Below are 26342 nucleotides of genomic sequence, written 5' to 3'. Positions count from 1 at the left end.
CAAAAAAAGTTGGAAATACGTTTTTTCGCCGAATTGGTGACCATTGACAACCTTTCCCGTGCTTCTATAACAAGGGTCTTCACTTCACTCAATGTCCTCAAATCCTTTTCCTCATGATAATCAACTCCTACTCCCCAAACCCTTCTTGATTGCATTCAATCACACTATCCTATACATTAAATGCATTGAGCATATTACTGTTTCGCGCCATAAGACCTATTTGTGTCGGTGCGACGAAAAACAAATTGAAAAAATATTACTGTTACCGAGCTAGTTGGCTTAGGGGGCGCAGCCGTATTTCTCGAGGATGCTCAAGGCCACCTGCCGGAAACGTCCACCACCAGCACAGACCACCCAGAATGGGCCCATCACCCAGGCTCAATCCAAACGGCTCCCCGGACAGCGGACGGTGGCATGGAAAAACGTTTGACGCCCCTGGCGTTCAGAGGCTGCTACGCAATCTTCACGGTCTGATTGTATCAACTTTGAGATGCACACACCTGAATGTGCCCTACAGGACGACAGTGAATATATCAAGCTGCCAGCTTCTTAGGACACCAGTGCTAGCCGGGAGGAAGAAGAAGTGGGGTTGGCCGTGCCCTCACGATCCCCAGGCCTGGAGGAGGGGCACTTACCAACACGAGGTCCCTTCCCCTGCCGAGAATAGACTGGAATCAGGAAGAAAACGACGCCCCCACACCAGGAAGAAGGAGAAGAAGATGCCGACGAACCACGAGAGGGTCACTAAACCGCAACCCGTGTCCGCACCCAGGGAGGCAGTCGAACGACGAACCAACCAGGAGACGATCTCTACAGGAAGCAGCAATCGAGTGAGGGCCCAATGATCCACTCAGCATCTCCTGCAGTGTTTGCGCTGTATGAGGTGGGGACACCGTCAGGCAACCTGTGGAATCCAGATACGCTGTAACCGCTGCTGTTCTGGTGAACACCCACTACAGAGCTTGCACGGCACCTACAAGGTGACGGTGGGCTCCAACTCTGCGGTGGCCATCTGGCGTCTCATCACAGTTGCCTAGTATACAGGTCCATGACGCGGGAAGGGAGAAAGGAGTACCGTTGCCATGTGCCTGTCCCATCCAATAGGTCCCCGCCAAGGTGGGCGTGGCCACGTTGTCCAGGATGGAAGTCTAGGCACTACGGACACCGAGCAGACTAGGCTAAACGGCAGGTCAGAGGATATCTCGCCGCGGAGGTTGGTAGCGGGAGAGGCTCTCGCTAGCCACAGTAGTGCCTTGAGCGACTTATTCCCAGAATAACTGGATAGGCTTGGAACAGGTTGAAGCCTTTGCATAATTGTTCCTAAGTAGTATTACCTGGAATTTTTCAGCCCACATTCTTTAATGTGCTACGTAGAGCTTTCCAGCTACCTTTATCTTTCCGCCTACGGGGATTTCCTGGCCCTAATCAACAATCACCAGTATCATGTAACCCAATGCCAAATCTGCCTGGTAGCATTTCTGACATGGGGACAGGCGCGATACCGTTTTTGATATCACAATATCCCAACTCTCTCTACAGTTTCTTTCTCTTCACTGAAGTAACAACATGTCGGAGGAGATGTAGCTTGTGCTGAACATCATGTTGGGGAGCAGGCTTCACCTATCCCCCCTACCCCTCCGACGTAGAAAATAAAACATTCTGTGTGAACAGCCGTTTGACGGACTCACAATCTCCGTTCTCAGACACTCCGAGCGGGACTGGGAATGTTAGGGAATCGGTAAATGTTCACAAGCTATCAGTTGGCAATTTATGGAGACACGGTGAAGGTTCACAGGTCGAATGGGGTAAGGGTAGCCCCCTCTCCCCAAAAAATCCGTCACTGACCTGACCGCTAGGCAACTCCGTCGGGTCTGTTAAATTTGGTTATGGTATGGCGTCGGGATGATGTCACAGATCAGTGGCTATGATGATGTCGCAGGTCAATGACCGCAGATGAAACCTCCTAGTCGAGGGAAAATGCTGACTCAGCTCGCATTGTGTTTGATCGGTTTTGCTATACTATTTCCGTCTGTAAATACCGTCTTCCTAAAGAAATATTCCGGCATTCTGGTGTTCTTTTCAAAATTCAGCAATTTAAAAATGAAATGTCGTATGGCTTTTAGTGCCAGGAGTGTCCAAAGACAAGTTCAGCTCGCCATATGCAGGTCTTTCGATTTTACTCCTGTAGGTGACCTGCGTGTCGTGATGAGGATGGAAAGATGATGACACACCCACACAGACCCCGATCCAGCGTAATTAACCAATTTTGGTTAAAATTCCCGACCCTGCCGAAAATCGAACACGGGACCCCTCTGACCAAAGGCCAGCACTATAACCATTTAGCCGTCGATCCTGACCATTTAGCAATTGAAGGAGCATTAAATAAATAACATTATTAGGTCTACTATAAAATATCGGAAAATTAGCATACTCTACAATCCATATCATTATGATCAGGGACGAACACTTTGTGTCACTGCATGCATATGATCACCGCATACTATCTGTTTTTCATTTGAAGGCTTTGGAGTGACTGTGCTAAATGTATTACATTACATCCCTCAGTCATCAAGGGTTAATGAAAACAAAATTATAGGATTGGAAGCCCGATCTCATTCAATGACTTCAGTTCATTTTCCCGTGATAAATGTCATCCTGATTAAAGTGTATATTTACTCACAGGCAACGTGTAGTCTCTTCCGATCTTCTAATATTCCTCCTGAGAAAAATGGACTTTCAGCTCGACAGGCCAACTCTCTGCCGTCATCTGACACTCTTGGACGAAATATCAGCGTACTACTCGTAGTATTCACTCCTTTCGTCTCCTGAAACCAAGAAGAAACCTGCTGTTCACAGATATTTTGTTATTATTACATGCATGGAAATAAAATTCATAGATTAATGAATGTTCATAAATTCAAGAAAGACACAGGAGAGAGGTATTATTTAATTTAACAATTCATTGATGCGGTATAAACGCACAGATGTTTTACTATCATTGTTTAACCGTGGCATTCCAAATATGTGTTGAGAAGCTCCAGGAATTAAGAGTTATCTTTAGTTTTCAACAGCCAGGTTGATTCTATAAAAAATCACTTCATCAAGTTACTTGTCCTAGTACATGGGATGTTCCGCAATGGCATTACAGAGAAGATGTTCGAAGTACGTACGACATTCTATTGAGGACCTAGATGCATTAACCGCGTTAGTCTACCTAAGGTGGGATTGCATATGCATCATTTTCAAAATCTTGGAGATATTTGCTTTCCGACAAGATACGTCTTAATTCCAACCAGAGCACCTGGAGGTCAGGGGACCATAGAAATGAACGGCATTCAGTACGCTATTGTTTCAAGGAACTTAAGAAAAACACCGTGAACAGGGTGAGAAGAGAAAATGTTGCATATTCGTGTGATATTACCCCTAGGATGGAGCACATAGTGAACCAAGTTCATCCAATTGTAATCGTTCAGATGTGTTTAGTGATGAACAGCTGATATATGAAAATTGTACACGTTATGTAGAGGAAATATGAGGAAGTATGTTCCAGAAATTGGAAGATGGACATTGGAAAACGCAAGCGAAGCAGAGGCAGAGGTTGCGTTTCCTTCACAACTGGCAAGGAAGTGAAGAAGAACTTGGTGCTTCAAGCTGTTATTCCACGCCCCGGGTTGCTGAGTGGTTGATGTTTCGCCGTCGGTACATTTGGCTTTGTCAAGATTGACTGATGATCAGACCCTATGTAATAGTTTCATCCCCCTCTCCCGACTGATCAGCGGACCAATATGTAACGCCATAGACCGCCACAACCCATCCAAAGTGAGCGAAGTTGAAATCAAGAGGCAAAAGTATTTATATCCTGAGGTCGGACTGCGCAGTGAAAGTGCTGCCATTTGGGGCAGTACGGGGCTCTTAATGTCCTCTTTATATCCATGTCTATATCAGAGAAATAGTTCCAGAAATGTCACTGCCGATGTCAAATTTAATTAGAAAGAACTTTGACGGTGCTGTTCAATAAGTTAACACATGAGCTGAAAGACTTTCGTCCACGCTCCATACGATGAAGTTACAACCACTAAAACACAAAGGGGAACTGATTTTCCATCGGGAAGCCAGAAGACATCAACACGCTCATGCATTTCCTACCAGCTGAGTAGCACAGCTTCTTTTTGGAAAAAGTGACGTGATCACAGATATTGATGAATTCAAGTCTTAATTGTACATTGATGAGGAAGAAGTTGAGTAGTGCTTATTGCACACAAGAGTGATCACAAAAGAAATTTAGTCCATGAGTACCGTGTCTTAAAAGCCTTTCTTATAATATTATGAGTACGTCAAAGTATTAACTTTTTCTGCAACTGGCTAGAGTAAGGAAAGCAAGGAACCAACCCTCATATGCAAGCTGTGGAAAAAAATTAGTTTTTTTCAACCAGGGAAATTTCTGTTAATATAATAGTGTTGTGTTGAGAGTGATGAAGACGAAATGTATTTAATAATTTGACTATCAGTTATCTTTTTGTTGCCTCCGTTAATGATCACTTATTGCCTGTGTAGAATTTTCGTGAGAGTTCACTGAAGTACATCTTCACGTAAGTTTGGCAATGTGGATTGGTAAATAGTTGCATAATATCGTCGAGTTCTACAGATGTTTAACAATATAGACTGATTTCAAATACACGTATTTCCACTAAATTTTAATGAATTGGGCTACGTAAATCAATTTACGCTAAGGTTATCAAGATGCTATAAGTGGTCGAAATTCAGGAATTTCTCCTTGCAGATGGGTAATTAAATGAATTTCTAAAACTACTTAAACTGTTATCTCACATGGACATAGTCTTCAAGGCCAACGAGCTCTGCCAATATTCTATCACATGTACTAACATTGCAAAACGTGTTGCCTAAACAAGTAATGTACGCTACTCAGCCAGACTGATGTTCTTTTTTTCTTGCTAGGGGCTTTACGTCGCACCGATAGGTCTTATGGCGACGATGGGATAGGAAAGGCCTAGGAGTTGGAAGGAAGCGGCCGTGGCGTTAATTAAGGTACAGCCCCAGCATTTACCTGGTGTGAAAATGGGAAACCACGGAAAACCATCTTCAGGGCTGCCGATAGTGGGATTCGAACCTACTATCTCCCGGATGCAAGCTCACAGCCGCGCGGCTTTACGTGCACGGCCAACTCGCCCGGTCAGAGTGATGTAGAAGATTCCACTACCTTAATTTCTGAATATGGAAATAATGTCATTTTAATAGAAAAATTAAAATAGTATTATGATTTAATTGTTATTAATAGAAAAATGTATTATTATTATTATTATTATTATTATTATTATTATTATTATTATTATTATTATTATTATTATTATTATTATTATCATCTGTTTACCCTCCAGGTTCGGTTTTTCCCTCGGACGTAGCGAGGGATCCCACCTCTACCGCTTCAAGGGCAGTGTCCTGGAGCTTCAGACTCTTGGTCGGGGGATACAACTGGGGAGTATGACCAGTACCTCGCCCAGGCGGCCTCACCTGCTATGCTGAACAGGGGCCGTGTGGAGGGATGGGAAGATTGGAAGGGATAGGCAAGGAAGAGGGAAGGAAGCGGCCGTGGCCTTAAGTTAGGTACCATCCCGGCATTCGCCTGGAGGAGAAGTGGGAAACCACGGAAAACCACTTCCAGGATGGCTGAGGTGGGAATCGAACCCACCTCTACTCAGTTGACCTCCCGAGGCTGAGTGGACCCCGTTCCAGCCCTCGTACCACTTTTCAAATTTCGTGGCAGAGCCGGGAATCGAACCCGGGCCTCCGGGGGTGGCAGCTAATTACGCTAACCACTACACCACAGAGGCGGACATTATTATTATTATTATTATTATTATTATTATTATTATTTTTATTTTTATTTTTATTTTTATTTTTATTTTTATTTTTATTTTTATTTTTTATTTTTTTTATTTATTTTTTATTATTAATGTACCGGTAGGTACACCTCAACGCCGCGCATTCAAAATGAGCGCCTTAATGAACTCCTTTATCGATTAAAAAGTGAAACTGATAACACAACAAGTTGGAACATTAATCAGAAGATGTCTCCCCTGAAATATTAAGTAATTTTGTTATTGAGCAGTTTCCTAAACTGACTTAATTTCTCCTTTTTTTCTTGGCTATACATCAAGAAGTTTGAAGAGTTTTCTACAGATGACACTACTAAAACCTATGATCATGCACCCTGGTGCAAGGTGAAAGAACTAATAATTTAAAGAAGTTTTGTATTTCTAGGTTGTCCATAAATGATGTATGTTCATTTATTTTGGGGTTGACAATACTTCCTTTTCTTTCCGCCAGTTTTGAATCTAGCCAATCACTAATTTTTGTAATTAATTTTCAACCAATCCCGCATTTCTTGTTCACTTTGAATCGGGCAATAAAAATTCAGAGGGTGTGTCCTGATTAGTCTTGAATGATCTCGAACCTTTCCTGAGGGTTTATAAACTGCGGCTTTTCACGTTTCCTTGCCAATTGATCATCGTCTTTCTGAGTGTGTGTTTGTTTAAGCAGGAGGCTTCTTTCGTCGGCAGCTAGAACATATACAAGGTAATGGCCAAATAATTCCATCTTCCTTGCCGTATCCGCAAATTATTCCGAGGGGAAGGTCCGAATCTTTAGTTATGTAATAAACTTTTCTAAAATATAAATCTTCTTTCGGCTGTTGTAAACATTTCATGAAGCTTTAACTCTAAATCTGGGATAGAGAGTGAGTTACCCTCTCGAGCTCTCCTTCATCTTTGTATGAGGCGACTATGTTTTGCAACTGTTTTTCTTCCTTTCCCTAATGCATTAATTTAACATTTATTCGTGTCACCTCAGTAGCTTGGGATTAGTCCCTGTACCTCTGGGCCAAGAGCCCCGTCAGGATTTTATTCTTCATTATCTAGGAGTGCAAGTGTACCCCTCCATTCATTTTGTGTTTGGGCCAGTTATCTAACCTGTTCCTTTTCCATGAAGGGCCAGTATGTTGGGTAATAAATCCCCCTTAAAAGGTAATTTCGATGGTAAATTGTGCCTAGAGAGGACAGATAGTGTAAGAGTTGTGTATAATGTTGCCTTAATCGGCCGGTTAAAAATGGATGAATGTTGGAGAGCCTGCAAACTCTTTTATAAGTTTGCTGTAATTTTGAGGAGTGCCGCTAGAAGGCTATACATTTGTTGGAGCAAAGTGCTCTTGAACTGGGGGATTTCTGCCCTTACCTATGTTATACCACTTTGAAATTGTAAAATTGTAAAACTAGGGGCTTGAAGCCCATAATCTCTAAAATTCACTATCTTGGATCTTCCTTGTCTTGTTTCAAGGTTGCTATTTGTACCTGTCATGTTGTTATGTTCACTCAGTGAAAAAGATTGTTAAGTTTGTTTTCGGAAAAGAAATATAACCTTTTAATGTTTTAATTCAATTTTGATGTCGTAGTTAGATCCATTCAAGCCCACACCTTCTTTCACCTCTTTCTGCTCCACGGGTAACCCCGTAACAATTATTATTATTATTATTATTATTATTATTATTATTATTATTATTATTATTATTATTATTATTATTATTATTATTATTATTATTATGTCCGGCTCCATGGCTAAATGGTTAGCATTCTGGCCTTTGGTCCAGAGGGTCCCGGGTTCGATTCCCGGCCAGGTAGGGGATTTTAACCTTCATTGGTTAATTCTTATGGCTCGGGGGCTGGGTGTTTGTGCTTTCCCCAACATCCCTGCACCCCACACACCACACATAACACTATCCTCCACCACAATAAAACGCAGTTGCCTGCACATGGCAGACGCCACCCACCCCTCATCGGAGGTTCTGCCTTACAACGGCTGCACTCGGCTAGAAATAGCCGCACGATATTATTATTATTATTATTATTATTATTATTATTATTATTATTATTATTATTATTGTTAAATCAGTGTCTAAATGAAAAGTGATATAATTAATTAAACTCCGCTGTAAAGTCTCGAAGAGCATTCAATGAATAAGGTCTTACATTTATTCTTTTCACATTTCGTTTTACGTCGCGGCGATGCTTTTTTGGCGACGATGGGATAAAAATGCCTATGAATGGGAAGGAAGCGTTCGTGGCCTTAATTAAGGTACAGTCCCAGCATTTGACTTGTGTGAAAATGGGAAACCACGGAAAACCGTCTTCATTGCTGCCGACAGTGGGGTTCGAACGCAATATCTCCCGAAAGCAAGCTGATACCTACGTGACACAAACAACACAAGCACTTACTCGCTGTGCTGTTACATAATCATTTATAAGGTAATTGTTTAGTGAAAAGTTCATGGTGTTGGATAACTGGACTTTCATTGGAAATAGATATTTGTAGGAGGTTACTGGGAGAGGGCAGGCTCTGCTGACGTCGCGCAGTGTCGCCGGGTGTAGGAAATTAAACAGTGGTTGCAAATTGTCCGACGGACACAGCAGTGGAGAAGACGCAGCTGGAGAGGACACAGTCGTGGCTGGAATGTAATAGTTAAATGTAACGGGCACAGAATTAGTGGACAACAGTCAGAGATCAATGGAGGGAACGTGAAATGCCTTCAAATATAATACTAGTTTAGTCCTTTAGCAGGACAGACGAAAATATAATTTATTTCCGTAAGCATAATATTTTAATACATTTCTTAAAAGAACTGTTGAAGATGAAATTCCTCTTAGAATGAAATGGTACTCTGTGAACAACAACGATAATTGATTACATCCGCATGAACACGGCATACTTAAATCTGAAACTTATCGCCGCTGCGGGAAATATATGCCTACCGCGTATCTGGCAAAGTTATTCCTATCCATTATTATCCTTACGACTGGTCACGTCTCCCAACCACATATGGATATGCAGACTACCCGAACAAGTTTTGCTATGGTAGTAGGGCAACACCGGTTCTAAAACACGGGTGCTGCGTCAGCATTTAGGGGGGGGGGGTATATTGACCCGAGGTCATTGACCCCTAGTTGAGTAGTATGGCTATAGTGGTTTACAGATTTTGCGTTCGAGAGTATGCCTAACCTCACAGACGCCATTTTGGAGGGGTGTAACCTCACAGACAGACGGCATTATGATGTTGATTAGTAAGCCTACGTGCATTCTATACACGAGTATTATGCCAATGCACGTTCTATCCGGAATAACGTCATTTCATTGCGTACAAAAGCAATCCTAAACTCACAGGCGCCGTTTTGGAGGGGCCTAACCTCACAGACGCCATTTTGATGTTGATTAGTTAACCTACGTGCATTGACTAGTATTAAAATGCACGTTCTATGCGGAATAACGTCATATCCTTGCATACGAGAGCAAGCTTAACCTCGCAGACGGCATTTGGAGGCCATTGGAGGGCACGAGTAGTATGACTAGGTACATTCTATACCTAGCTTGCGTACGTGAGAATACCTAACCTCACAGGCGCTAGTGGAGGGGCCTGGGATAATTTTGACCCCCCTGCTAACCTCACTGTGTGTTTTTGACCGCATGAAAACATGGGCTACTTTGAAGGAGCCGAATCAAACGGGTCCCCATGAGGAGCCGAGTCGGAAAGGTCAGTACGAGATCAATGCTAACATCACGGACCCCTTTGGAGGAGCCGAATCGAACGGTTCTCCTTGGAGGAGCCGAATTGGACGGACCCCCTTGGAAGAACTGAGACAGAAAGGTCAGTACGAGAGCAATGCTAACTTACGGACCCCTTTGGAGGTGCCGAATCGATCGGACGCCCAATGGAGGAGTAACTGAACGTACATTGACATACTACTCGGGTATAGAACGAACATTGCCTTACCCATCGGTGTAGAACGTACGTTGCCGTACTACTAGGTTCTGAACGTACCTACGCTAACTACTCACCAATGGCGTCTGTGTGCTTAGGCTTGTTCAGAACGTACATCGGCTTACTACTCGGGTTTTGGGCCGATGACCTTCGATGTTAGGCCCCTTAAAACAACAAGCATCATCAAGCAACTCGGGTTTAGGACGTGCATTGCCTTACTACTAGGGTTTAGAACGTGCATTGCCTTACTATTCGGTTTAATCATCCCGTTTATCAGCAGAATTAGTTGTTGACTACAAAATATCATGTAACACATGGAGAAAAAAAGGAGTTACCAATTTTTTATTGTATTTTTTAACATTTTCAAGCCTGTTATACTTACGTTATTGATATGTCATCAAACTGGAACATAAGCCTCAAACATACAACTGCATGGGTAAATGAGGAGGACGAGACATTTTACCATTGATAAGACGTGAGTCTTGGGTTCCATTCCCTATCATGTGTGTGTAGCACGAATTCCTTTCGGTTCTGCATTTTCTCTTGCCTTTTCCATTTTTCTGTTTTGTCAGGTGAATAAGGAAGAGGAGGGCCGCAGGGAGTGAATGAGGAGGGACATGGTGAACAAGAGACCTTTTGCCCATCTGATCAGACGCGTACCCTGGTGCAAGACGAATGAGGAGGAGGGCACGGTAGAAACTGACACGTAGACAACCTAGATTGAGATTATACAATATTTAGTAGTAGTAGTAGTAGTAGTAGTAGTAGTAGTAGTAGTAGTAGTAGTAGTAGTAGTAGTTCCGCTACTGCACTGTAGTTTTTAATGTGATTATCAACAGTAATGCAAACGTTGAAATTGACTTTCAGGCAACCTAGATTGAGCCAAATAACTGCACATGAGACTATACGATTATTATTATTATTATTATTATTATTATTATTATTATTATTATTATTATTATTATTATTATTATTATTATTATTATTAATGTGATAGTGGTTAAAGTAATATCACTAGTAATGAAAACGTTGAAATTGACATGCAGGCAACCTAGATTGAACCTAACATCTGCACATGAGGCTATACGATTTTTGTTATTATATATTAATATTATTTCCGTCACTGCAGTGTAGTGTTTAATGTGATTATCAACAGTAATGCAAACTTTGAAACTGGCATGCAGGCAACGTAGATTTTGCCAAATAACTGCACATGGTAGCTGAGACTATACCATTATTTTATTACTATATATTATTATTTCCTCCACTGCGGTGTAGTTTTTTAATGTGATAGTGGTTAATATAATTTTCAACAGTAATGCAAACGATGAAATTGACATGCAGGCAACGTAGATTTTGCCAAATAACTGCATATGGTAGTTGAGACTATACGATTATTTTTATTATGATTATTATTTCCGTTAGTGCGGCGTAGTTGTAAATAAAAATGGAAGGGTTCATTACGCTTTCCCTGTAATGAATTTTGAGCAGTATAGATTACACTCACATATGTAATAGCAACTTCTGGCTGAGTAATGAAAGCAAAGGTAACTATGGCCACACGTACATATATACTGACATCACTGCGTGCAGTAAAATGTGCACAACGGAAAACTTCCTTACTTCGAATTTTTCTACTACGTATATAGGCATTGCACAGATTTTGGTCTATGTATCAGCAACTTCTTGCCTAGTGACGAAGGCAACGGAAAACGGTGTATTTTACAGACGCATAATACTTACAAAGCTTACATTAAACATGTTTAATTCTGCACATACTTTACTCACTTTTTTTATTTAACTGCTTACCTCATATTACCATAATGTACTTACAAATGAAAAATAAGGGAATTAAACCTGATTAAAATGTTTCATGTGGACTGCAGTCAGTTGTCATAAGAAAAGGACGTCTCTGCAACACACTGTACTGTTCGACCATCGCTACCGGAAACGGATGTATCAAATTTCATTGAGTCTGCGTTCTTCCACACAATGTCGTACAGTATCTTGGCTGTTCGATGTCATAATCTCGTATACAGTATTGATAGAGCAGAACCATAATTAAATAATTAAGAGATATTAATTTCAATGTCTGACCGGCCCCGAGGTGTAGAGGTAGCTTGTTCAGCTCTTACCTGGAATCCCGGGTTCGATTCCTAACCAGGTCAGGGATACACATCGGAGGGATAGCCTTACAAGGGAGTCTGTGCCAAACAGCCCGGCTATATTAATCAAGTTGTGTGCCAAAAAAATGTAGATTACATTACATATCGTTTACATGGAACGAAGACAAGTATCTCGAATAATAGTGACTCATTCGATGAATAGAGACGTTATGTCTTGTGCTAACCACTTGATGTAATTCACTATGTGTAGGCTATGTGGCCTTGTATGGATAGATTTACTAGTATATAGAAGAACTCCTGCGGGGCTGAATTCCGGCACCTCGGCGTTTCGGAAGACCGTCAAAGATAGTTAGTTGGACGAAAAGCCAATAACATTATTATTAATTAACTCAGAATAATTCATATCCCCGACTCGGTGGCGAATCGAACCCCTGGATCCTCTGAAGCCTCAACGCTGACCATTCAGCCGAGGTATCGGAAAGTAATAATAAAAATAATATTAACCGGTGTGAGTCGCTCTGAAGGTCGTGCCCCTCGATCCGGCTTGGTATTGAACCCGGGAACCCTCTGAACCGAAGTCCACAACTCTGTCCATTCACCAAGGAATCGGACAATAATAATAATAATAATAATAATAATAATAATAATAATAATAATAATAATAATAATAATAATAATAATAATAATAATAATAATAATAATAATAATAATAATAATAATAATAATAATAATGATAGTCGAGCAGAGTGTTACAGCTACAGCATTTGTTTGGGGGTAGCTGGCTAGCCAGCCCCAGCATTTACTTGGCATTTTCAGAGCTACTAACAGTGGGGTTCGAACCTACTATCACCTTATGTCTATTCGTGTACTCCTTAACACAATAGGATGTGGAAAACCGTAGAATTGTTTCTATTATTATTATTATTATTATTATTATTATTATTATTATTATTATTATTATTATTATTGTGCGCCACTGTAGTGTAGTAGTTGTTGTGATTAGCTGCCACACCCGGAGGCTCGGGTTCGATTCCCGGCTCAACGAGCAAGTTCGATTCAGGTTCAGTCACGTGGTATGTGAATGTGGTCAAATACACCATTCTTGTGTCGATAGATTTACTAGTATATAGAAGAACTCTTGCGGAGGCTGAATTCCGTCACCTCGGCGTCTCCGAAAACTGTCAAATGTAGTGAGTGGGACAAAAAAGCCAGGAACATTATTATTATTATTATTAATTATATAAGAATCATTCAAATCCGCGACACGGTGGCGAATCGAACGCTTGGATTCTCTGAAGCCTCAACCTGACCATTCAGTCAAGAAGACGGCCTCGACTCGGCTTGGTTTCGAACTCGGGGACCCACTGAACTAAAGACCACAACGCTGTTGATATAAGAAATGAACGTTTCTCCAACACAACGCACTGTTAGAGCGAGGTGCGGAAGCGAAGACATTAAATTTTGCACTAGTAACATTCCGCCCCGTTTCTCTATAGTGTTGTGTATGTGGTGTGATGAATCTGTCGAGGCGGATTTTAAGACTGGATGCCCTTCCTGAAGTCAACTTCATCAGAGGAGATAATAAAATGAAATGGAATGACAAGATAAATGTTAACAGGAAGAGAGTGGACCGAGCTCGATAGCTGCAGTCGCTTAAGTGCGGCCAGTATCCAGTATTCGGGAGATCGTGGGTTCGAACCCCACTGTCGGCAGCCCTGGAGATGGTTTTCTGTGGTTTCCTATTTTCATAACCGTTAATTAAGGCCACGGCCGCTTCCTTCCCACTCCTAGCCCCTTCCTCCCTCATCGTCGCCATAAGACCTACCGTGTCGGTGCGACTTAAAGCAAATAACAAAAAAAAAAAAAAGGAAGAGAGTGGGTAAAACCCACTGCCGACACATAGCCTACACATGGTGAATAACAACAAGTCTGCTCAATGCTTTATGTCTCCATCCAACAGACAGCTAAAATCTTTTACATAGATCATTCCCTTTATCTAAGTGTGTCTCGGGGGTATTTATGACTTATCTGATACAGATCTATTTGACAGCCTAGGAGTAACCTGTGCGGCTAGACGTGGGATAATGATGATGGGGTAGGGAGAGGGTGAAAACGCGTGTTGGTACATAGTCTACTCCTGTCGATTAACATCTAATTTTAGTACAAGACTTAACGTCTTCATTCATCGAATGAATCACTATTATTGAAGAAAAATATCTTCGCTCTATCTAAACGATATGTAATGTAATCTAGACTTTTGGCTTACAACTTGGTGAAAAGAGCCGGGCTGTGTGGCTCAGCCTGTTGATGGGCCGGCCTTCTGTCCAATCCCCCAACATGGCAGGTACAATCCTGGATCAGTTAAAGGATAAGGGGAGGAATAATTCATGGAACACTTCATATCGTATGTTACCCGACAACATTAATAATCTCAGTCATATATCGCCCCTACGGAAAATCCTTCACCGCAGTGGCGGACATCATAATAAAAATAATCGTACAGTCTCAGCTACCATGTGCAGTTATTTGGCACAATATAGGTTGCCTGCGTGTCAATTTCAACGTTTGCATTACTGCTGATAATCACCTTAACCGCTACAATGAAGTGTCGGAAGTAATAATAATAATAATAATAATAATAATAATAATAATAATAATAATAATAATAATCGTATAGTCTCAGCTACTATGTGCCGTTATTAGGCACAATGTAGGTTGCCTGCGTGCCAGTTTCAACGTTTGCATTACTGCTGATAATCACCTTACCGCTACCATGAGGTGGCGGAAATAATAATAATCATAAAAGTACAGTTAATTGGCACAATCTAGGTCGCCTGCGTGTTGATTTCAACGTTTGCATTTTTTTTTATAATCACATTAACCACTACACTGCAGTGGTGAAAATAATAATAATAATAATAATAATAATAATAATAATAATAATAATAATAATAATAATAATAATAATAATAATAATAATAATAATAATTGTATAGTCTCATGGGTAGTTACTTGGCTCAATCTAGGTTGCCTGTATGTACAGGGCTGTGTGACTCAGACTGTTGATGTGCCGGCCTTCTGCCCCCCAACATGGCAGGTTCGATATTGGATCAGTCGAAGGATGGAGCGGAAAAAGTTCATGGAACACTTCGTATCGTATGATGTTACCCGACAACATTAATAATCTCAGCTACAAATCGCCCCAACAAATACTCCGTCACCGCAGAGGCGGAATTAATTATATTAATGGTACAAGCTCATCTACCATGTGCAGTTATTTGACACAATCTAGGTTGCCTACGTGTCAATTTCAACGTTTGCATTACTGTTGATAAACACATTAACCACTACACTGCAGTGGCGGAAATAATAATAATAATAATAATAATAATAATAATAATAATAATAATAATACAATTAATAATATTCTTATAGTCTCATGTGCAGTTATTCGGCTCAATCTAAGTTGCCTGCATGTCAGTTTCAACGTTTGCATTACTGTCGATAATCACATTTACCACTATCACATTAACCACTACACCGCAGTGGAGGAAATCATAATAATCAAAATAACAAAAGTAATCGTATTGCCTCAGCTACCATGTGCAGTTATTTGCAACAATCTGGGTTGCCTGCCTGTCAATTTCTACCCGTGCCATCCTCCTCATTCATCTTGCACCATGGCACATGTCATATCAGATGGGCAAAATGTCTCCTCCTCACCATGTCCCTCCTCATTCACCCTCCGCGAGTCACCAAATCCTTATTTACCTGACAAAAGAGTAAAATGAAAAAGGTAGGTGAAAATGCAGGACCGAAATAAAATCGTGCTAGACACATGATAGGGAATGGAACCCAGGGCTCACGTTTATCACATAGTAAAAGGTCTCGTCCTCCTCACCATGCCCTCCTCCTCCTCATTTATCCACGCATTTGTATGTTTGAAGCTTATGTTCCAGTTTGATGACATATCAACAACGCGAGTGTAACAGACTTGAAAAATGTTAAAAAATATAATCAAAGAGTGGTAACTGCTTTTTATCCACAAATTTAATGAATATTTCTTGCAGTCAAAAACTAATTCTGCTGATAAACGGGATGATTAAATGGAGTAGTAAGGCAATGCACGTTCTAAACCCGAGTAGTAAGCCAATGTACGTTCTGAGCAAGCCTACCCAGACAGACGCCATTGGTGAGTAGTTAGCCTAGGTACGTTCTAAACCGAGTAGTATGGCAATGTATGTTCTACACAGAGTGGTAAGGCAATGTTCGTTCTATACCCGTGTAGTATGTCAATGTACATTCAGTTAATCCTCCATGGGGCGCCTGATCGATTCGGCTCCTCCAAAGGGGTCCGTAGGTCAGCATTGCTCTCGTATTGACCTTTCTGTCTCAGTTCTTCCAAGGGGCGTCCGTCCGATTCGGCTCCTCCAAGGGGACCTGTTCATTTCGCCTCCTCCAAGGGACCCTTTCGATTCGGCTCCTCCTAAAGTGTTCCGTGAGGTTACCATTGCTCTCTTACTGACCTTTGCGACTCGATTCCTCCAAGGGGACCCGTTCAATTCGGCTCCTTCAAGGTAGCCCATGACGTCGTGCGGTCAATAAGGCACTCATTGAATTTAGCAGGGGCGTCAAGAAGTACCCCAGGTCCCTCCAATGGTGCATGTGAGGTTAAGGATGCTCACGTACGCAAGCTCGGTATATCGTGTACCTAGCCATACTACTCGTGCCCTCCAATGGCCTCTGTGAGGTTAGGCCACTTCCAAATGCCGTCTGGAGGTTTGGCTTGCTCTCGTACGCAAGGATATGACGTTATTCCGCATGGAACGTGCATTGGCATACTACTCGGGTATAGAATGCACTTAGGCTAATCACTCAAAATCAAAATGGCGTATGTGTGGTTAGGCACCTCCAAAATAGCGCCTGTGAGGTTAGGCTCGCTCTCGTACGCAAAATCTGCGACCAACCATAGCCATACTACTCATCTAGGGGTCAATGACCTCGGATCAAAAACCCCCTTCCCAATCTACTCAGTGACCGCGTGGAAAAATGCTGACGCATCACCCATTGTTTTAGAACCGGTGTTGCCCTACCATTTGCTATGTTCATTTCCCCATGGATAGTTTCAAGAACATGAACCCTACCGTACCGTACTGTAGGAATGAATGTTGACGTGGCGTAGTTACACACCAACAGTATGATATATTTGTTAACTCATAGCTGTATGGAATGTTTGGATTGCACTGCCAGATTTTTAGCAGTTCCCCTTTAACGAGACTTAATTCAAATCAGTATAGATTGTAGGATTTCTGAGTTACCCAAAACCTACACTTTAAACAGTGATATACGCTCTGAAGAAAAAAAGCTGTGCCGTGTCTCCAAACAAATTTGTGTCGGAAATATCATGTTTTCACATTGTCCCCGTGTTAGGTACATGACCACTTATCCCGCCCCAAATGTCTTGACAACTTTAGAGAGGAGCGACTTGCATGCATTATTGCTGAAACGTTCTCGGCTCGCTCTTCAACAATAACAGCAACAGTGACTAAGAGGTCAGTTGACTGGGAAAGTTGACCTTGCGGTTAGAGGCGCGCGGCTGTGAGCTTTCATCCAGGAGATAGTGGGTTCGGATACCACTGTCGGCAGCCCTGAAGGTGGTTTTCCGTGGTATTCCATTTCCACACAAGGCAAATGCTGGGGCTGTACCATTTCTAACTCTTTTTCTTTCCAGTCTGCACCTCTTTTAGTCTCTTTATTTCTTTATTATAATAAGGTGGGTCTTTACCATTCCTTACCTCCTTAGTCTCTTTATTTCTGTATTATAATAAGGTGGGTCTTTACCATTCCTCACCTCCCTTAAAGCTACAAACCTGTTTTCGCATTCCTCAACAATTTCTTTAAACCCATCCCGGAGTCTGTAAGTTCCTTCAATTTCTCCTTACTTCCTCAGCCATTTCTAACCCTATTTCTTTCCAGTCTGCACCTCCTTCTTAGTCTCTTCATTTCTCTATGATAATAAGGTGGGTCCTTGCCATTCCTTACCTCCTTCTTAGTCTCTTTATTTCTCGATTATAATAAGGTGGATCGTCAAAATTCCTTACCTCCCCTAAAGGTAAAAACCTGTTTTCGCATTCCTCAACAATTTCTTTAAACCCTTCCCAGAGTCTGTTTACATTTTCATTTACCGTTTTCCAACGATCATGGTTACCTTTTAGAAACTGCCTCATGCCTGCTTTATCAGCTATATGGTACTGCCTAATAGTATCGCGATTGACCTGTCTAAAGCATTTGATAGGGTGGATCATGGGAGACTACTGGAAAAATTGAGTGCAATTGGACTAGACAAAAGAATGACTGAATGGGTTGCTATATTTCTAGAAAATAGATCTCAGAGAATTAGAGTAGGTGAAGCTTCATCTGACCTTGTAATAATTAAGAGGGGAATTCCTCAAGGTAGTATTATTGGACCTTTATATTTTCTTATATATATAAATGATATGAGGAAAGGAGTGGAATCGGAGGTAAGGTTTTTTGCGGATGATGTTATCCTCTATAGAGTAATAAATGTTACAAGATTGTGAGCAACTGCAACGTGACCTCGAAAAAGTTGTGAGATGGACAGCAGGCAATGGTATGTTGATAAACGGGGTTAAAAGTCAGTTTGTGAGTTTCACAAATAGGAAAAGTCCTCTCAGTTTTAATTACTGCGTTGATGGGGTGAAAGTTCCTTTTGGGGATCATTGTAAGTATCTAGGTGTTAATATAAAGAAAGATCTTCATTGGGGTAATCACATAAATGGGATTGAAAATAAAGGGTACAGATCTCTGCACATGGTTATAAGGGCGTTTAGGGGTTGTAGTAAGGATGTAAAGGAGAGGGCATATAAGTCTATGGTAAGACCCCAACAAGAGTATGGTTCCAGTGTATGGGACCTTCACTAGGATTACCTGATTCAAGAACTGGAAAATATCCAGAAAAAAGCAGCTCGATTTGTTCCGGGTGTTTTCCGACAAAAGCGTAGCGTTACAAATTTTGCAAAGTTTGGGCTGGGAAGAATTGAGAGAAAGAAGGAGAGCTACTCGACTAAGTGGTATGTTGCGAGCTGTCAGCGGAGAGATGGCGTGGAATGACATTAGTAGACGAATAAGTTTGAGTGGCGTTTATAAAAGTAGGAAAGATCGCAATATGAAAATAAAGTTGGAATTCAAGAGGACAAGCTGGGGCTAATATTAATTTATAGGAAGGGGAGTTAGGGATTCGAATAACTTACCAAGTGAGATGTTCAATAAATTTCCAATTTCTTTGAAATCATTGAGGAAAAGAAAAACAACAGATAGGGAATCTGCCACTGGGCGACTGCCCTAAATGCAGATCAGTAAGTATAGATTGATTGATTGATTGATTGATTGATTGATTGATTGATTGATTGATTGATTGATTGATTGATTGATTGATTGATTGATTGATTGATTGATTGATTGATTGATTAATAAGGCCACGGCTTCTTCCTTCCAACTCCTTGGCCTTTCCTATCCCATCGTCGCCATATGACCTATCTGTGTCGGTGCGACGTAAAACCGAGTAAGAAAAAAAGAGGTCAGTTGCATTAAAATATGTTTCATACTTAGCACTTAGCAGGAAAATCCTCAGTTTGATAGCGAAGTACATTTTTCACTAATCTGTAATAATAATAATAATAATAATAATAATAATAATAATAATAATAATAATAATAATAATAATAATAATAATAATAATAATACATAACCTCCGTTTCCCGGAGCAGGCATTTTGATTCATGCCATCTAAGCCGCATGCGAGTCAGTATTAACGTTCCGTTTTACTCTCCCAGGTGTCACAGTAAACAAGATCTCTCTTGGGCGACCACTGTCTGAGAATTAATTTTGTCTGGTAAACATCTACATTTGTCACGAGAGATCGTTTACACGCCGATACCGAACGGCACAGACATCCGACTGTAGATCTTCCCGCCCGTCAAAAATCGGACTACCTACATCTCCAGGGCTCGAACTCACTATCTTGGGGTCCACTTATTCACAGGGGGAGGTAGTTTTAATAACTAAAGTCTTGGGCCCAAAGGAATTTACCGGGCGAGTTGGCCGTGCACGTAGAGGCGCGCGGCTGTGAGCTTGCATCCGGGAGATAGAAGGTTCGAATCCCACTATCGGCAGCCCTGAAAATGGTTTCCCGTGGTTTCCCATTTTCACTACTGGCAAATGCTGGGGCTGTACCTTAATTAAGGCCACGGCAGCTTCCTTCCAACTCCTAAGCCTTTCCTATCCTATCGTCGCCATAAGACCTATCTGTGTCGGTGCGACGTAAAGCCCCTAGCAATAATAATAAATAATGAAAGGAATTTGTCAATATCTGTAGATAATATTGGTTTATTCGGGTTCTCTAGGCCGAATATTAGCAAAAGATATAGTGAATTTCAACGAACTGCAGCATTTGAAGAATTGCAAGGCTCTAGTTGAACAATGACACTTAATATCAAGATCAAGACTGGGCTAATATCAGAAGGCAAACGTATTGTGGTCAGATCTACAGTTTATCCAAATACCTACTATAGATTTAAAAATTAATAGTTATCATTACTCGCAGTTACAGACTTCTATTTTACCGAACAATTATCAATTTGATTTAACATAATTTTAGCAAATATCAACTTAAGTAGCCTTTAGGATTAATAGTTGCAAGAATATTAACATGTGTATCAATCCCCATAGCTCTAAATTATAATAAATCGGTGTTTAAAGTCAGTGGTACACTTTCCACAGACGTTTACACCTTCCTACCGCACAATCCTTGGCAGACAGTCCACGTATCGAACAATGAAAGTAATCTAATTACAATGTGGGCACCTGTTTGACAAGGCCGGTAAAGGAGCTGACTAAAAGGATGTATCAAGTCGGCTGTGGTTTGCTACACATCATCCCGTAGTCTCCAAGCCTTTAGGAAGAGCAACGGTCCCTTGGTAGGCCAAGGTCCATCAGGGCTGTAAAGCCATGGGGTCTTATAAATGGTGAAAATGATAAAGTAAGAAGTTGTTCTTAAAAATATAAAATTATCCTAATACAATCGTTTCGTCTGAAGGAACTGTTATGTAAAATATTACACAATGTGTGCTCGATGCATCAACAAACTTTAACCCATACTGTAATATGTGGCATCATTTTGTGTTTTTCCGACAAGACAGATGTAGCTACCGTATGAACAGATTTTAGAGGTGTCATTCCTTTTGAATAGGTACAAAATACAGAAGTAGGTCTCTCAGTCATCATTTTCACTTCAGTCTTACCAAATAACTTTACATGACGTTCATGAAAGATTATTCTCTCTAAGTCAGTATATATTAGTTGATTTATTTTGCTTCATACATTTTACCAAAATAATACTAATTTAGTTTCTAATATGTATAGCAATCCGAATGCGATATCCGTAGAACAAAACTTACTAGAGTATTCTACCTCTGACAAACTCTCTAGGAAATTTACGTTTTGACTATCACAACTTCAATAGATCTAGAATTAACTGAAAGCTAATAAAATTTCAGAACTTTTGGTATTGGTTAATATAACTTATTTTAGTTTTTCTAAGCCTTACTTTTACACAAAGAACGTCAGGTTCTTAGAATTCCGCTGAAAGTTCATTATATTCATTCCTTGTTACGAGACAGTAATGGTTTTCTACTTCAACTAGTCCTAATAACTTCTCGAGAAAACGTACTTGCAAACTTCTTCCTGCTGAGTCCTCACATTAAACGTCGTGAGTAATTCACTAGTGAGCGCTTAAGCTAGGAAGTGTGCTACTTACAACTCAACATCAACTGAATTACTAACCATCAATTCAATGATCACACATCAAAGTTTTCATAATAATGTTACTGGCTCTACGTTCTACTAAATTTTTAGTCCGGTCCCGCGGTGTAGCGGCAATGCGTCCGCCTGTCACCTGGCCGCCCCGGGTTCAGGGGATTTTAATTGTAAATGATTAATATCCCTGGCCTGGTGACTGGGTGTTTGTGTCGTCCTTAACGTTTCTTTCCTCACATTCAACACTCTACACTTGCGCCATTTAAGAAATACACGCAGGTTCCTCACATATGGTGCATGTAGGGGCAAAAGAAATTTCTAGGTCGAGACCCCGAAAAAATAGCGTTTAAAATTCAAAAAAGTGAAGAAATCTATTTTTTCGTGTTCAGAGACGTTGAGGTGCCGGAATTTTGTCCCGCAGATGTTATTTTACGTGCCAGTAAATCCATCGACACGAGGCTAACGAATTTGAGTATCTTCAAATACCACCCGATTGAGCCAAGATCGAACCTACCAAGTTTTGGTTCAGAAGGCCAGCGCCTCAACCGTCTGAGTCACTCAGTCCGGCCATGAAAGTTTGAATCCACGGAACCATTAAATTATATGAATTTAATAAAAACCCTAAATCAATGTATATAAAGAGGAATACTCTCAAGGAAATTAATGAGAAAAACATTCGCATATTTTCCCTCTAACCTCTGAAGCGTATCAGAAAATGAATACTTGCAGAGAGAGTCACGTGTAGATTCTGCGTCGTACTGTGCTTAAGTTAATTTAACCGTTGCTAGCAATTCAGGAAGATGCGGCTAGAATGGTTTGTGCAACTGACGAAGATTCAGATAGGCTATGTATTAGAACTCAAAGAGGTAAACATAGCAGGGAAATATTAAAAAAAAAATTGAACAAAAGTGACAGTAGACAATCGACTTAGACACCGGCGATGAGAACGAGGTGTGCATGTCCATTTGCCTGGTTCGAGATAACAGCCATGGCCGTGCATAGAGGCAGCAGTACGTCGTAGAAAGAATGTAGGTTAGGACTATCTGCAAAATTTTGCTTGCAGGTAATCAATTAACACTTGCCGTTGTTATCAGTGGTATCTGGAATGGTTTATCCAGAAGAGCAAATGTCGAAGTGGGAAGAAGAGATTCTGTCTAGGTGTTTGTGATGGTCGACAGCGTGGCTCACATGAACCATGCAAACGGCATCCTCCACAGCAATCTCTGCAGCAATTTTCAGGACAAACACCTGGAGTCACAATGTGGGGACAAATAGTCCAACATGTCTATTTGCGTCTGGTGTTTTTATGGGGAATACTGAACACTGGATATTTCATCCTGAATACTGCCCAATCTGTTCTGCTGCTATTTAAGCCATTTCTACGAAAAAATGGCCCTCATTGCACGTGTGTGGGATAAGATTGGACGTCCTTTTTCCACTATAAGATACTTGTGACAAGCATCACATACGTGCACTACAAAATGAATGTTCATGACCTGAATTCATTAGATGATACTGGTGTTCATTACCTCTATAATATACGCAGGGAGAAAAAATGTCCAAACAACAATAAGGGGTTGTGATAGATTAACGAACGTTGGTAGGCTCCTTTATACATCAGAGGGATGACTTAGATTCAAATTTCTCGCAAATCGCATTAGCGTGGCGCTAGTAGCGGCACCATGACATTGCACATCATGTTTGCTTTAAATCTGGGTTGTGCTGTGCGAGAGCGTTTGTTACCTGTGAGACTGGACTAGTGACAGTGAGTGGGTCAAGAATGCCGTTACAACGACGAAGAGGCCAGTATCAACAGCTCACTATGGCTGAACGAGGCCGTATAATAGGCCTACGTGAAGGTGGAGTTTCCTTCCGCGCTATTGCTTAACGACTTGGCAGGAATGTCTCCACCGTGCATGCGTACTGGTAGCAGTGGTGACGAGAAGGTACGCTCGCAAGAAGACTGGGCTCCAGACGTCCCTCTGGACCTCCGAGAAGAGGACCGCCGTATTCGGCGTATGACTGTGGCGCAGCGGACTTCGTCCTCAGCAGCAATTCGAGCGGCAGTTGGCACCACAGTGGCGCAACGAACTGTTCGAAATCGGTTACTTGAAGGACAGCCCCGAGCCAGACGCCTTACGGCGTGCATTCCACATACCCAAAACCGACGTCGCCTGCGACTTCAGTGGTGTCAAGCGAGAGCTTATTGGAGGATGGAGTGGTGGTCCGTTGTGTTTTCCGGTTAAAGCCGAGTCTGCCTTGGTGCCAGTGATGACCGTGTGTTGGTTAGAAGGAGGTCAGGTGAGCGTTTGCATTCCACCTGTCTGTGGCCTCGACACACTTGACCTATACCAGGAGTTCTGGTCTGGGAAGCAATTTCATATGACAACAGGAGCACTCTCGTGGTTATGCCACGCACCCTGACTGCAGATGTGTACGTCCATCTTGTGATTCGACCTGATGTGCTGCAATTTATGAACAGTGTTCCCGGGGGTGTTTTCCAACAGGATAATGTACGCTCCCATACTGCTGTTGTAACGCAACGTGCTCTACAGAGTGTGGATATGTTGCCTTGGCCTGCTCAATCCCCGATCTGTACGAAATCGAGCACGTATGGGACATCGATAGACGATAACTCCACGGCATCCACAACTGGCATTAACCGTCCCTGTGTTGATCGACCAAGTGCAACAGGCAGTGAACTCCATATCACAAGCTGTCATCCGGCACCTGTAAGACAATATACTTGCACGTTTGCATGCCCGCATTCAACAGTCAGGCGATTACACCAGTTGTTAATGGACTAGCATGGCATACTGCGATGGCTTTTCTCGCGCGGATATTAACTTGTAGTCCTGTACCTTTGATCAATTAAATATGTTATCTCGACAAATATGTAGCCAAAATTTCCGTATTCTACATTCCTTATTTAATGGTGATTGGATAGTTTTGTCCCCCAGTGTATTTCAAAATATCGTAATATACACACGTTTCGGCTGAATTTTTGTTAGCACAACCCCAGTGCAAGTGATTCCTGTCAGAGAGTTTGTCTGCAAATTTCATTTAATTCAATATAGAATATTCTTACTTATCATTCAGGACGTACTGTATGTTAGTGATCACAGATTACCTTGCACAGACGCTTGTTCTTTTTTAATTTCTTGAATATTCTAATAGTGGTTCCAAATTACGGGCGCATTATGTAACGAGCAGAAAAAAAAAAAAAAAAATATGCTTACCGTGACGTTATGACCTCTGATTTGCTCGCCATCCAATAACCACTTAATATCAGCAGCAGGAAAGGCGCCCGCACTCTCACAATGAAAAACGTATGGCTTTCCCGCAGACAGAAGTGTGTTCTTCATATGAAGCTGCACCTTGCGAGGTTTCACTGAAACAGAACACAACAGGGTCTTATGAAATGAAGGCTGATAGCACTCTGGCAGCGAATTCTAGATTAAGAGATAATGTAAACGCGTTTTGCAATGTTCTCCTTTGACTTTATTACAAAACACAAAGTTACATTTTTTCCTTTGATGACTTCGTGCCTGTTGCAGTGATTGTTAACATGATGAAAATGCTTGTTTAAAACTATTGCCCTTCAATAACTAATTTACATGAAAAATTACTGATATGGATATTTTAAATTTAACACAGTGTCTCCAGGCACTTATGCAATTAAATGATTATCTTCAAAAAAAATGACGGCCCCGCGGTGTAGGGTTTAGCGGAGTCCTTGGGTTCGATTGCAGGCCAGATCAGGGATTTTATCTGGATCTGAGGGCCGGTTCGATGTTCACTCAGCCTACGTGATTACAATTGAGGAGTTGACACGGGAAATGTAGTAAGTAAAAGAGTCAACATTTCATTTTTCATAAAGAAATGGACGTAGTAAACGTTCATGCCACTGGTATGGAAAAGGTAGCAAGTCAACTGGTAGAGTAGATTTGCTTCTACGAATTGGACCAAGATAAGTGTTATGTCGATCAGGTTTGGCATAGAGAATGTAGCAGGTCATCTCGTGCCTCTGGAGGAATTATATATAGCCTTTGACATTTAATGAGAGTCAACTGCGTGTAAACCTAGTTTTTAGCTATCATAGTGATATTTCAGTTGCCAGAATGCCTCCGAACCTATCCGACTGTGAGATAGCAGCCCCAGTCCAGAAAGCCGAGAGGATTTGTCGTGTCGACCACATGACAGCAGGCCTTCGGGCGGAGCAGTGGTCGCTGCTTGGTAGGCCATGGTCTTTAGGGGCTGTTGCACCATGGGGTTTGGTTTGGATCTTTTTTTTTTTTTTTTTTATTATTATTATTATTATTATTATTATTATTATTATTATTATTATTATTATTATTAATTTTTTGCTATTTGCTTTACGTCGCACCGACACAGATATGTCTTATGGCGACGATGGGATAGGAAAGGCCTAGGAATTGGAAGGAAACGGCCGTGGCCTTAATTAAGGTACAGCCCCGGCATTTGCCTGGTGTGAAAATGGAAAACCACGGAAAACCATCTTCAGGGCTGCCGACAGTGGGGCTCGAACCCACTATCTC

General features: G+C 41.4%; 1 protein-coding gene across 1 annotated transcript in view; it reads right to left on the bottom strand.

The window, feature by feature from the left end:
• Window positions 1-26342, bottom strand: part of side (sidestep) — a 1669326-nt gene that overhangs the window by 556408 nt on the left and 1086576 nt on the right. The window contains exons 6-7 of the mRNA XM_067140964.2: window positions 25023-25174; window positions 2681-2825 (exon numbers count right to left, since the gene is read on the bottom strand). Of these exons, the coding sequence (XP_066997065.2) occupies window positions 2681-2825; window positions 25023-25174 (297 nt within the window). The remainder of the gene's footprint in view (window positions 1-2680; window positions 2826-25022; window positions 25175-26342) is intronic.

The sequence above is a fragment of the Anabrus simplex genome, chromosome 2 (assembly GCF_040414725.1).
Source record: "Anabrus simplex isolate iqAnaSimp1 chromosome 2, ASM4041472v1, whole genome shotgun sequence".
Lineage (NCBI taxonomy): Eukaryota > Metazoa > Arthropoda > Insecta > Orthoptera > Tettigoniidae > Anabrus > Anabrus simplex.
Note: the sequence above shows the minus strand (reverse complement) of the source record. Positions and strands in the feature narration are given on the sequence as shown.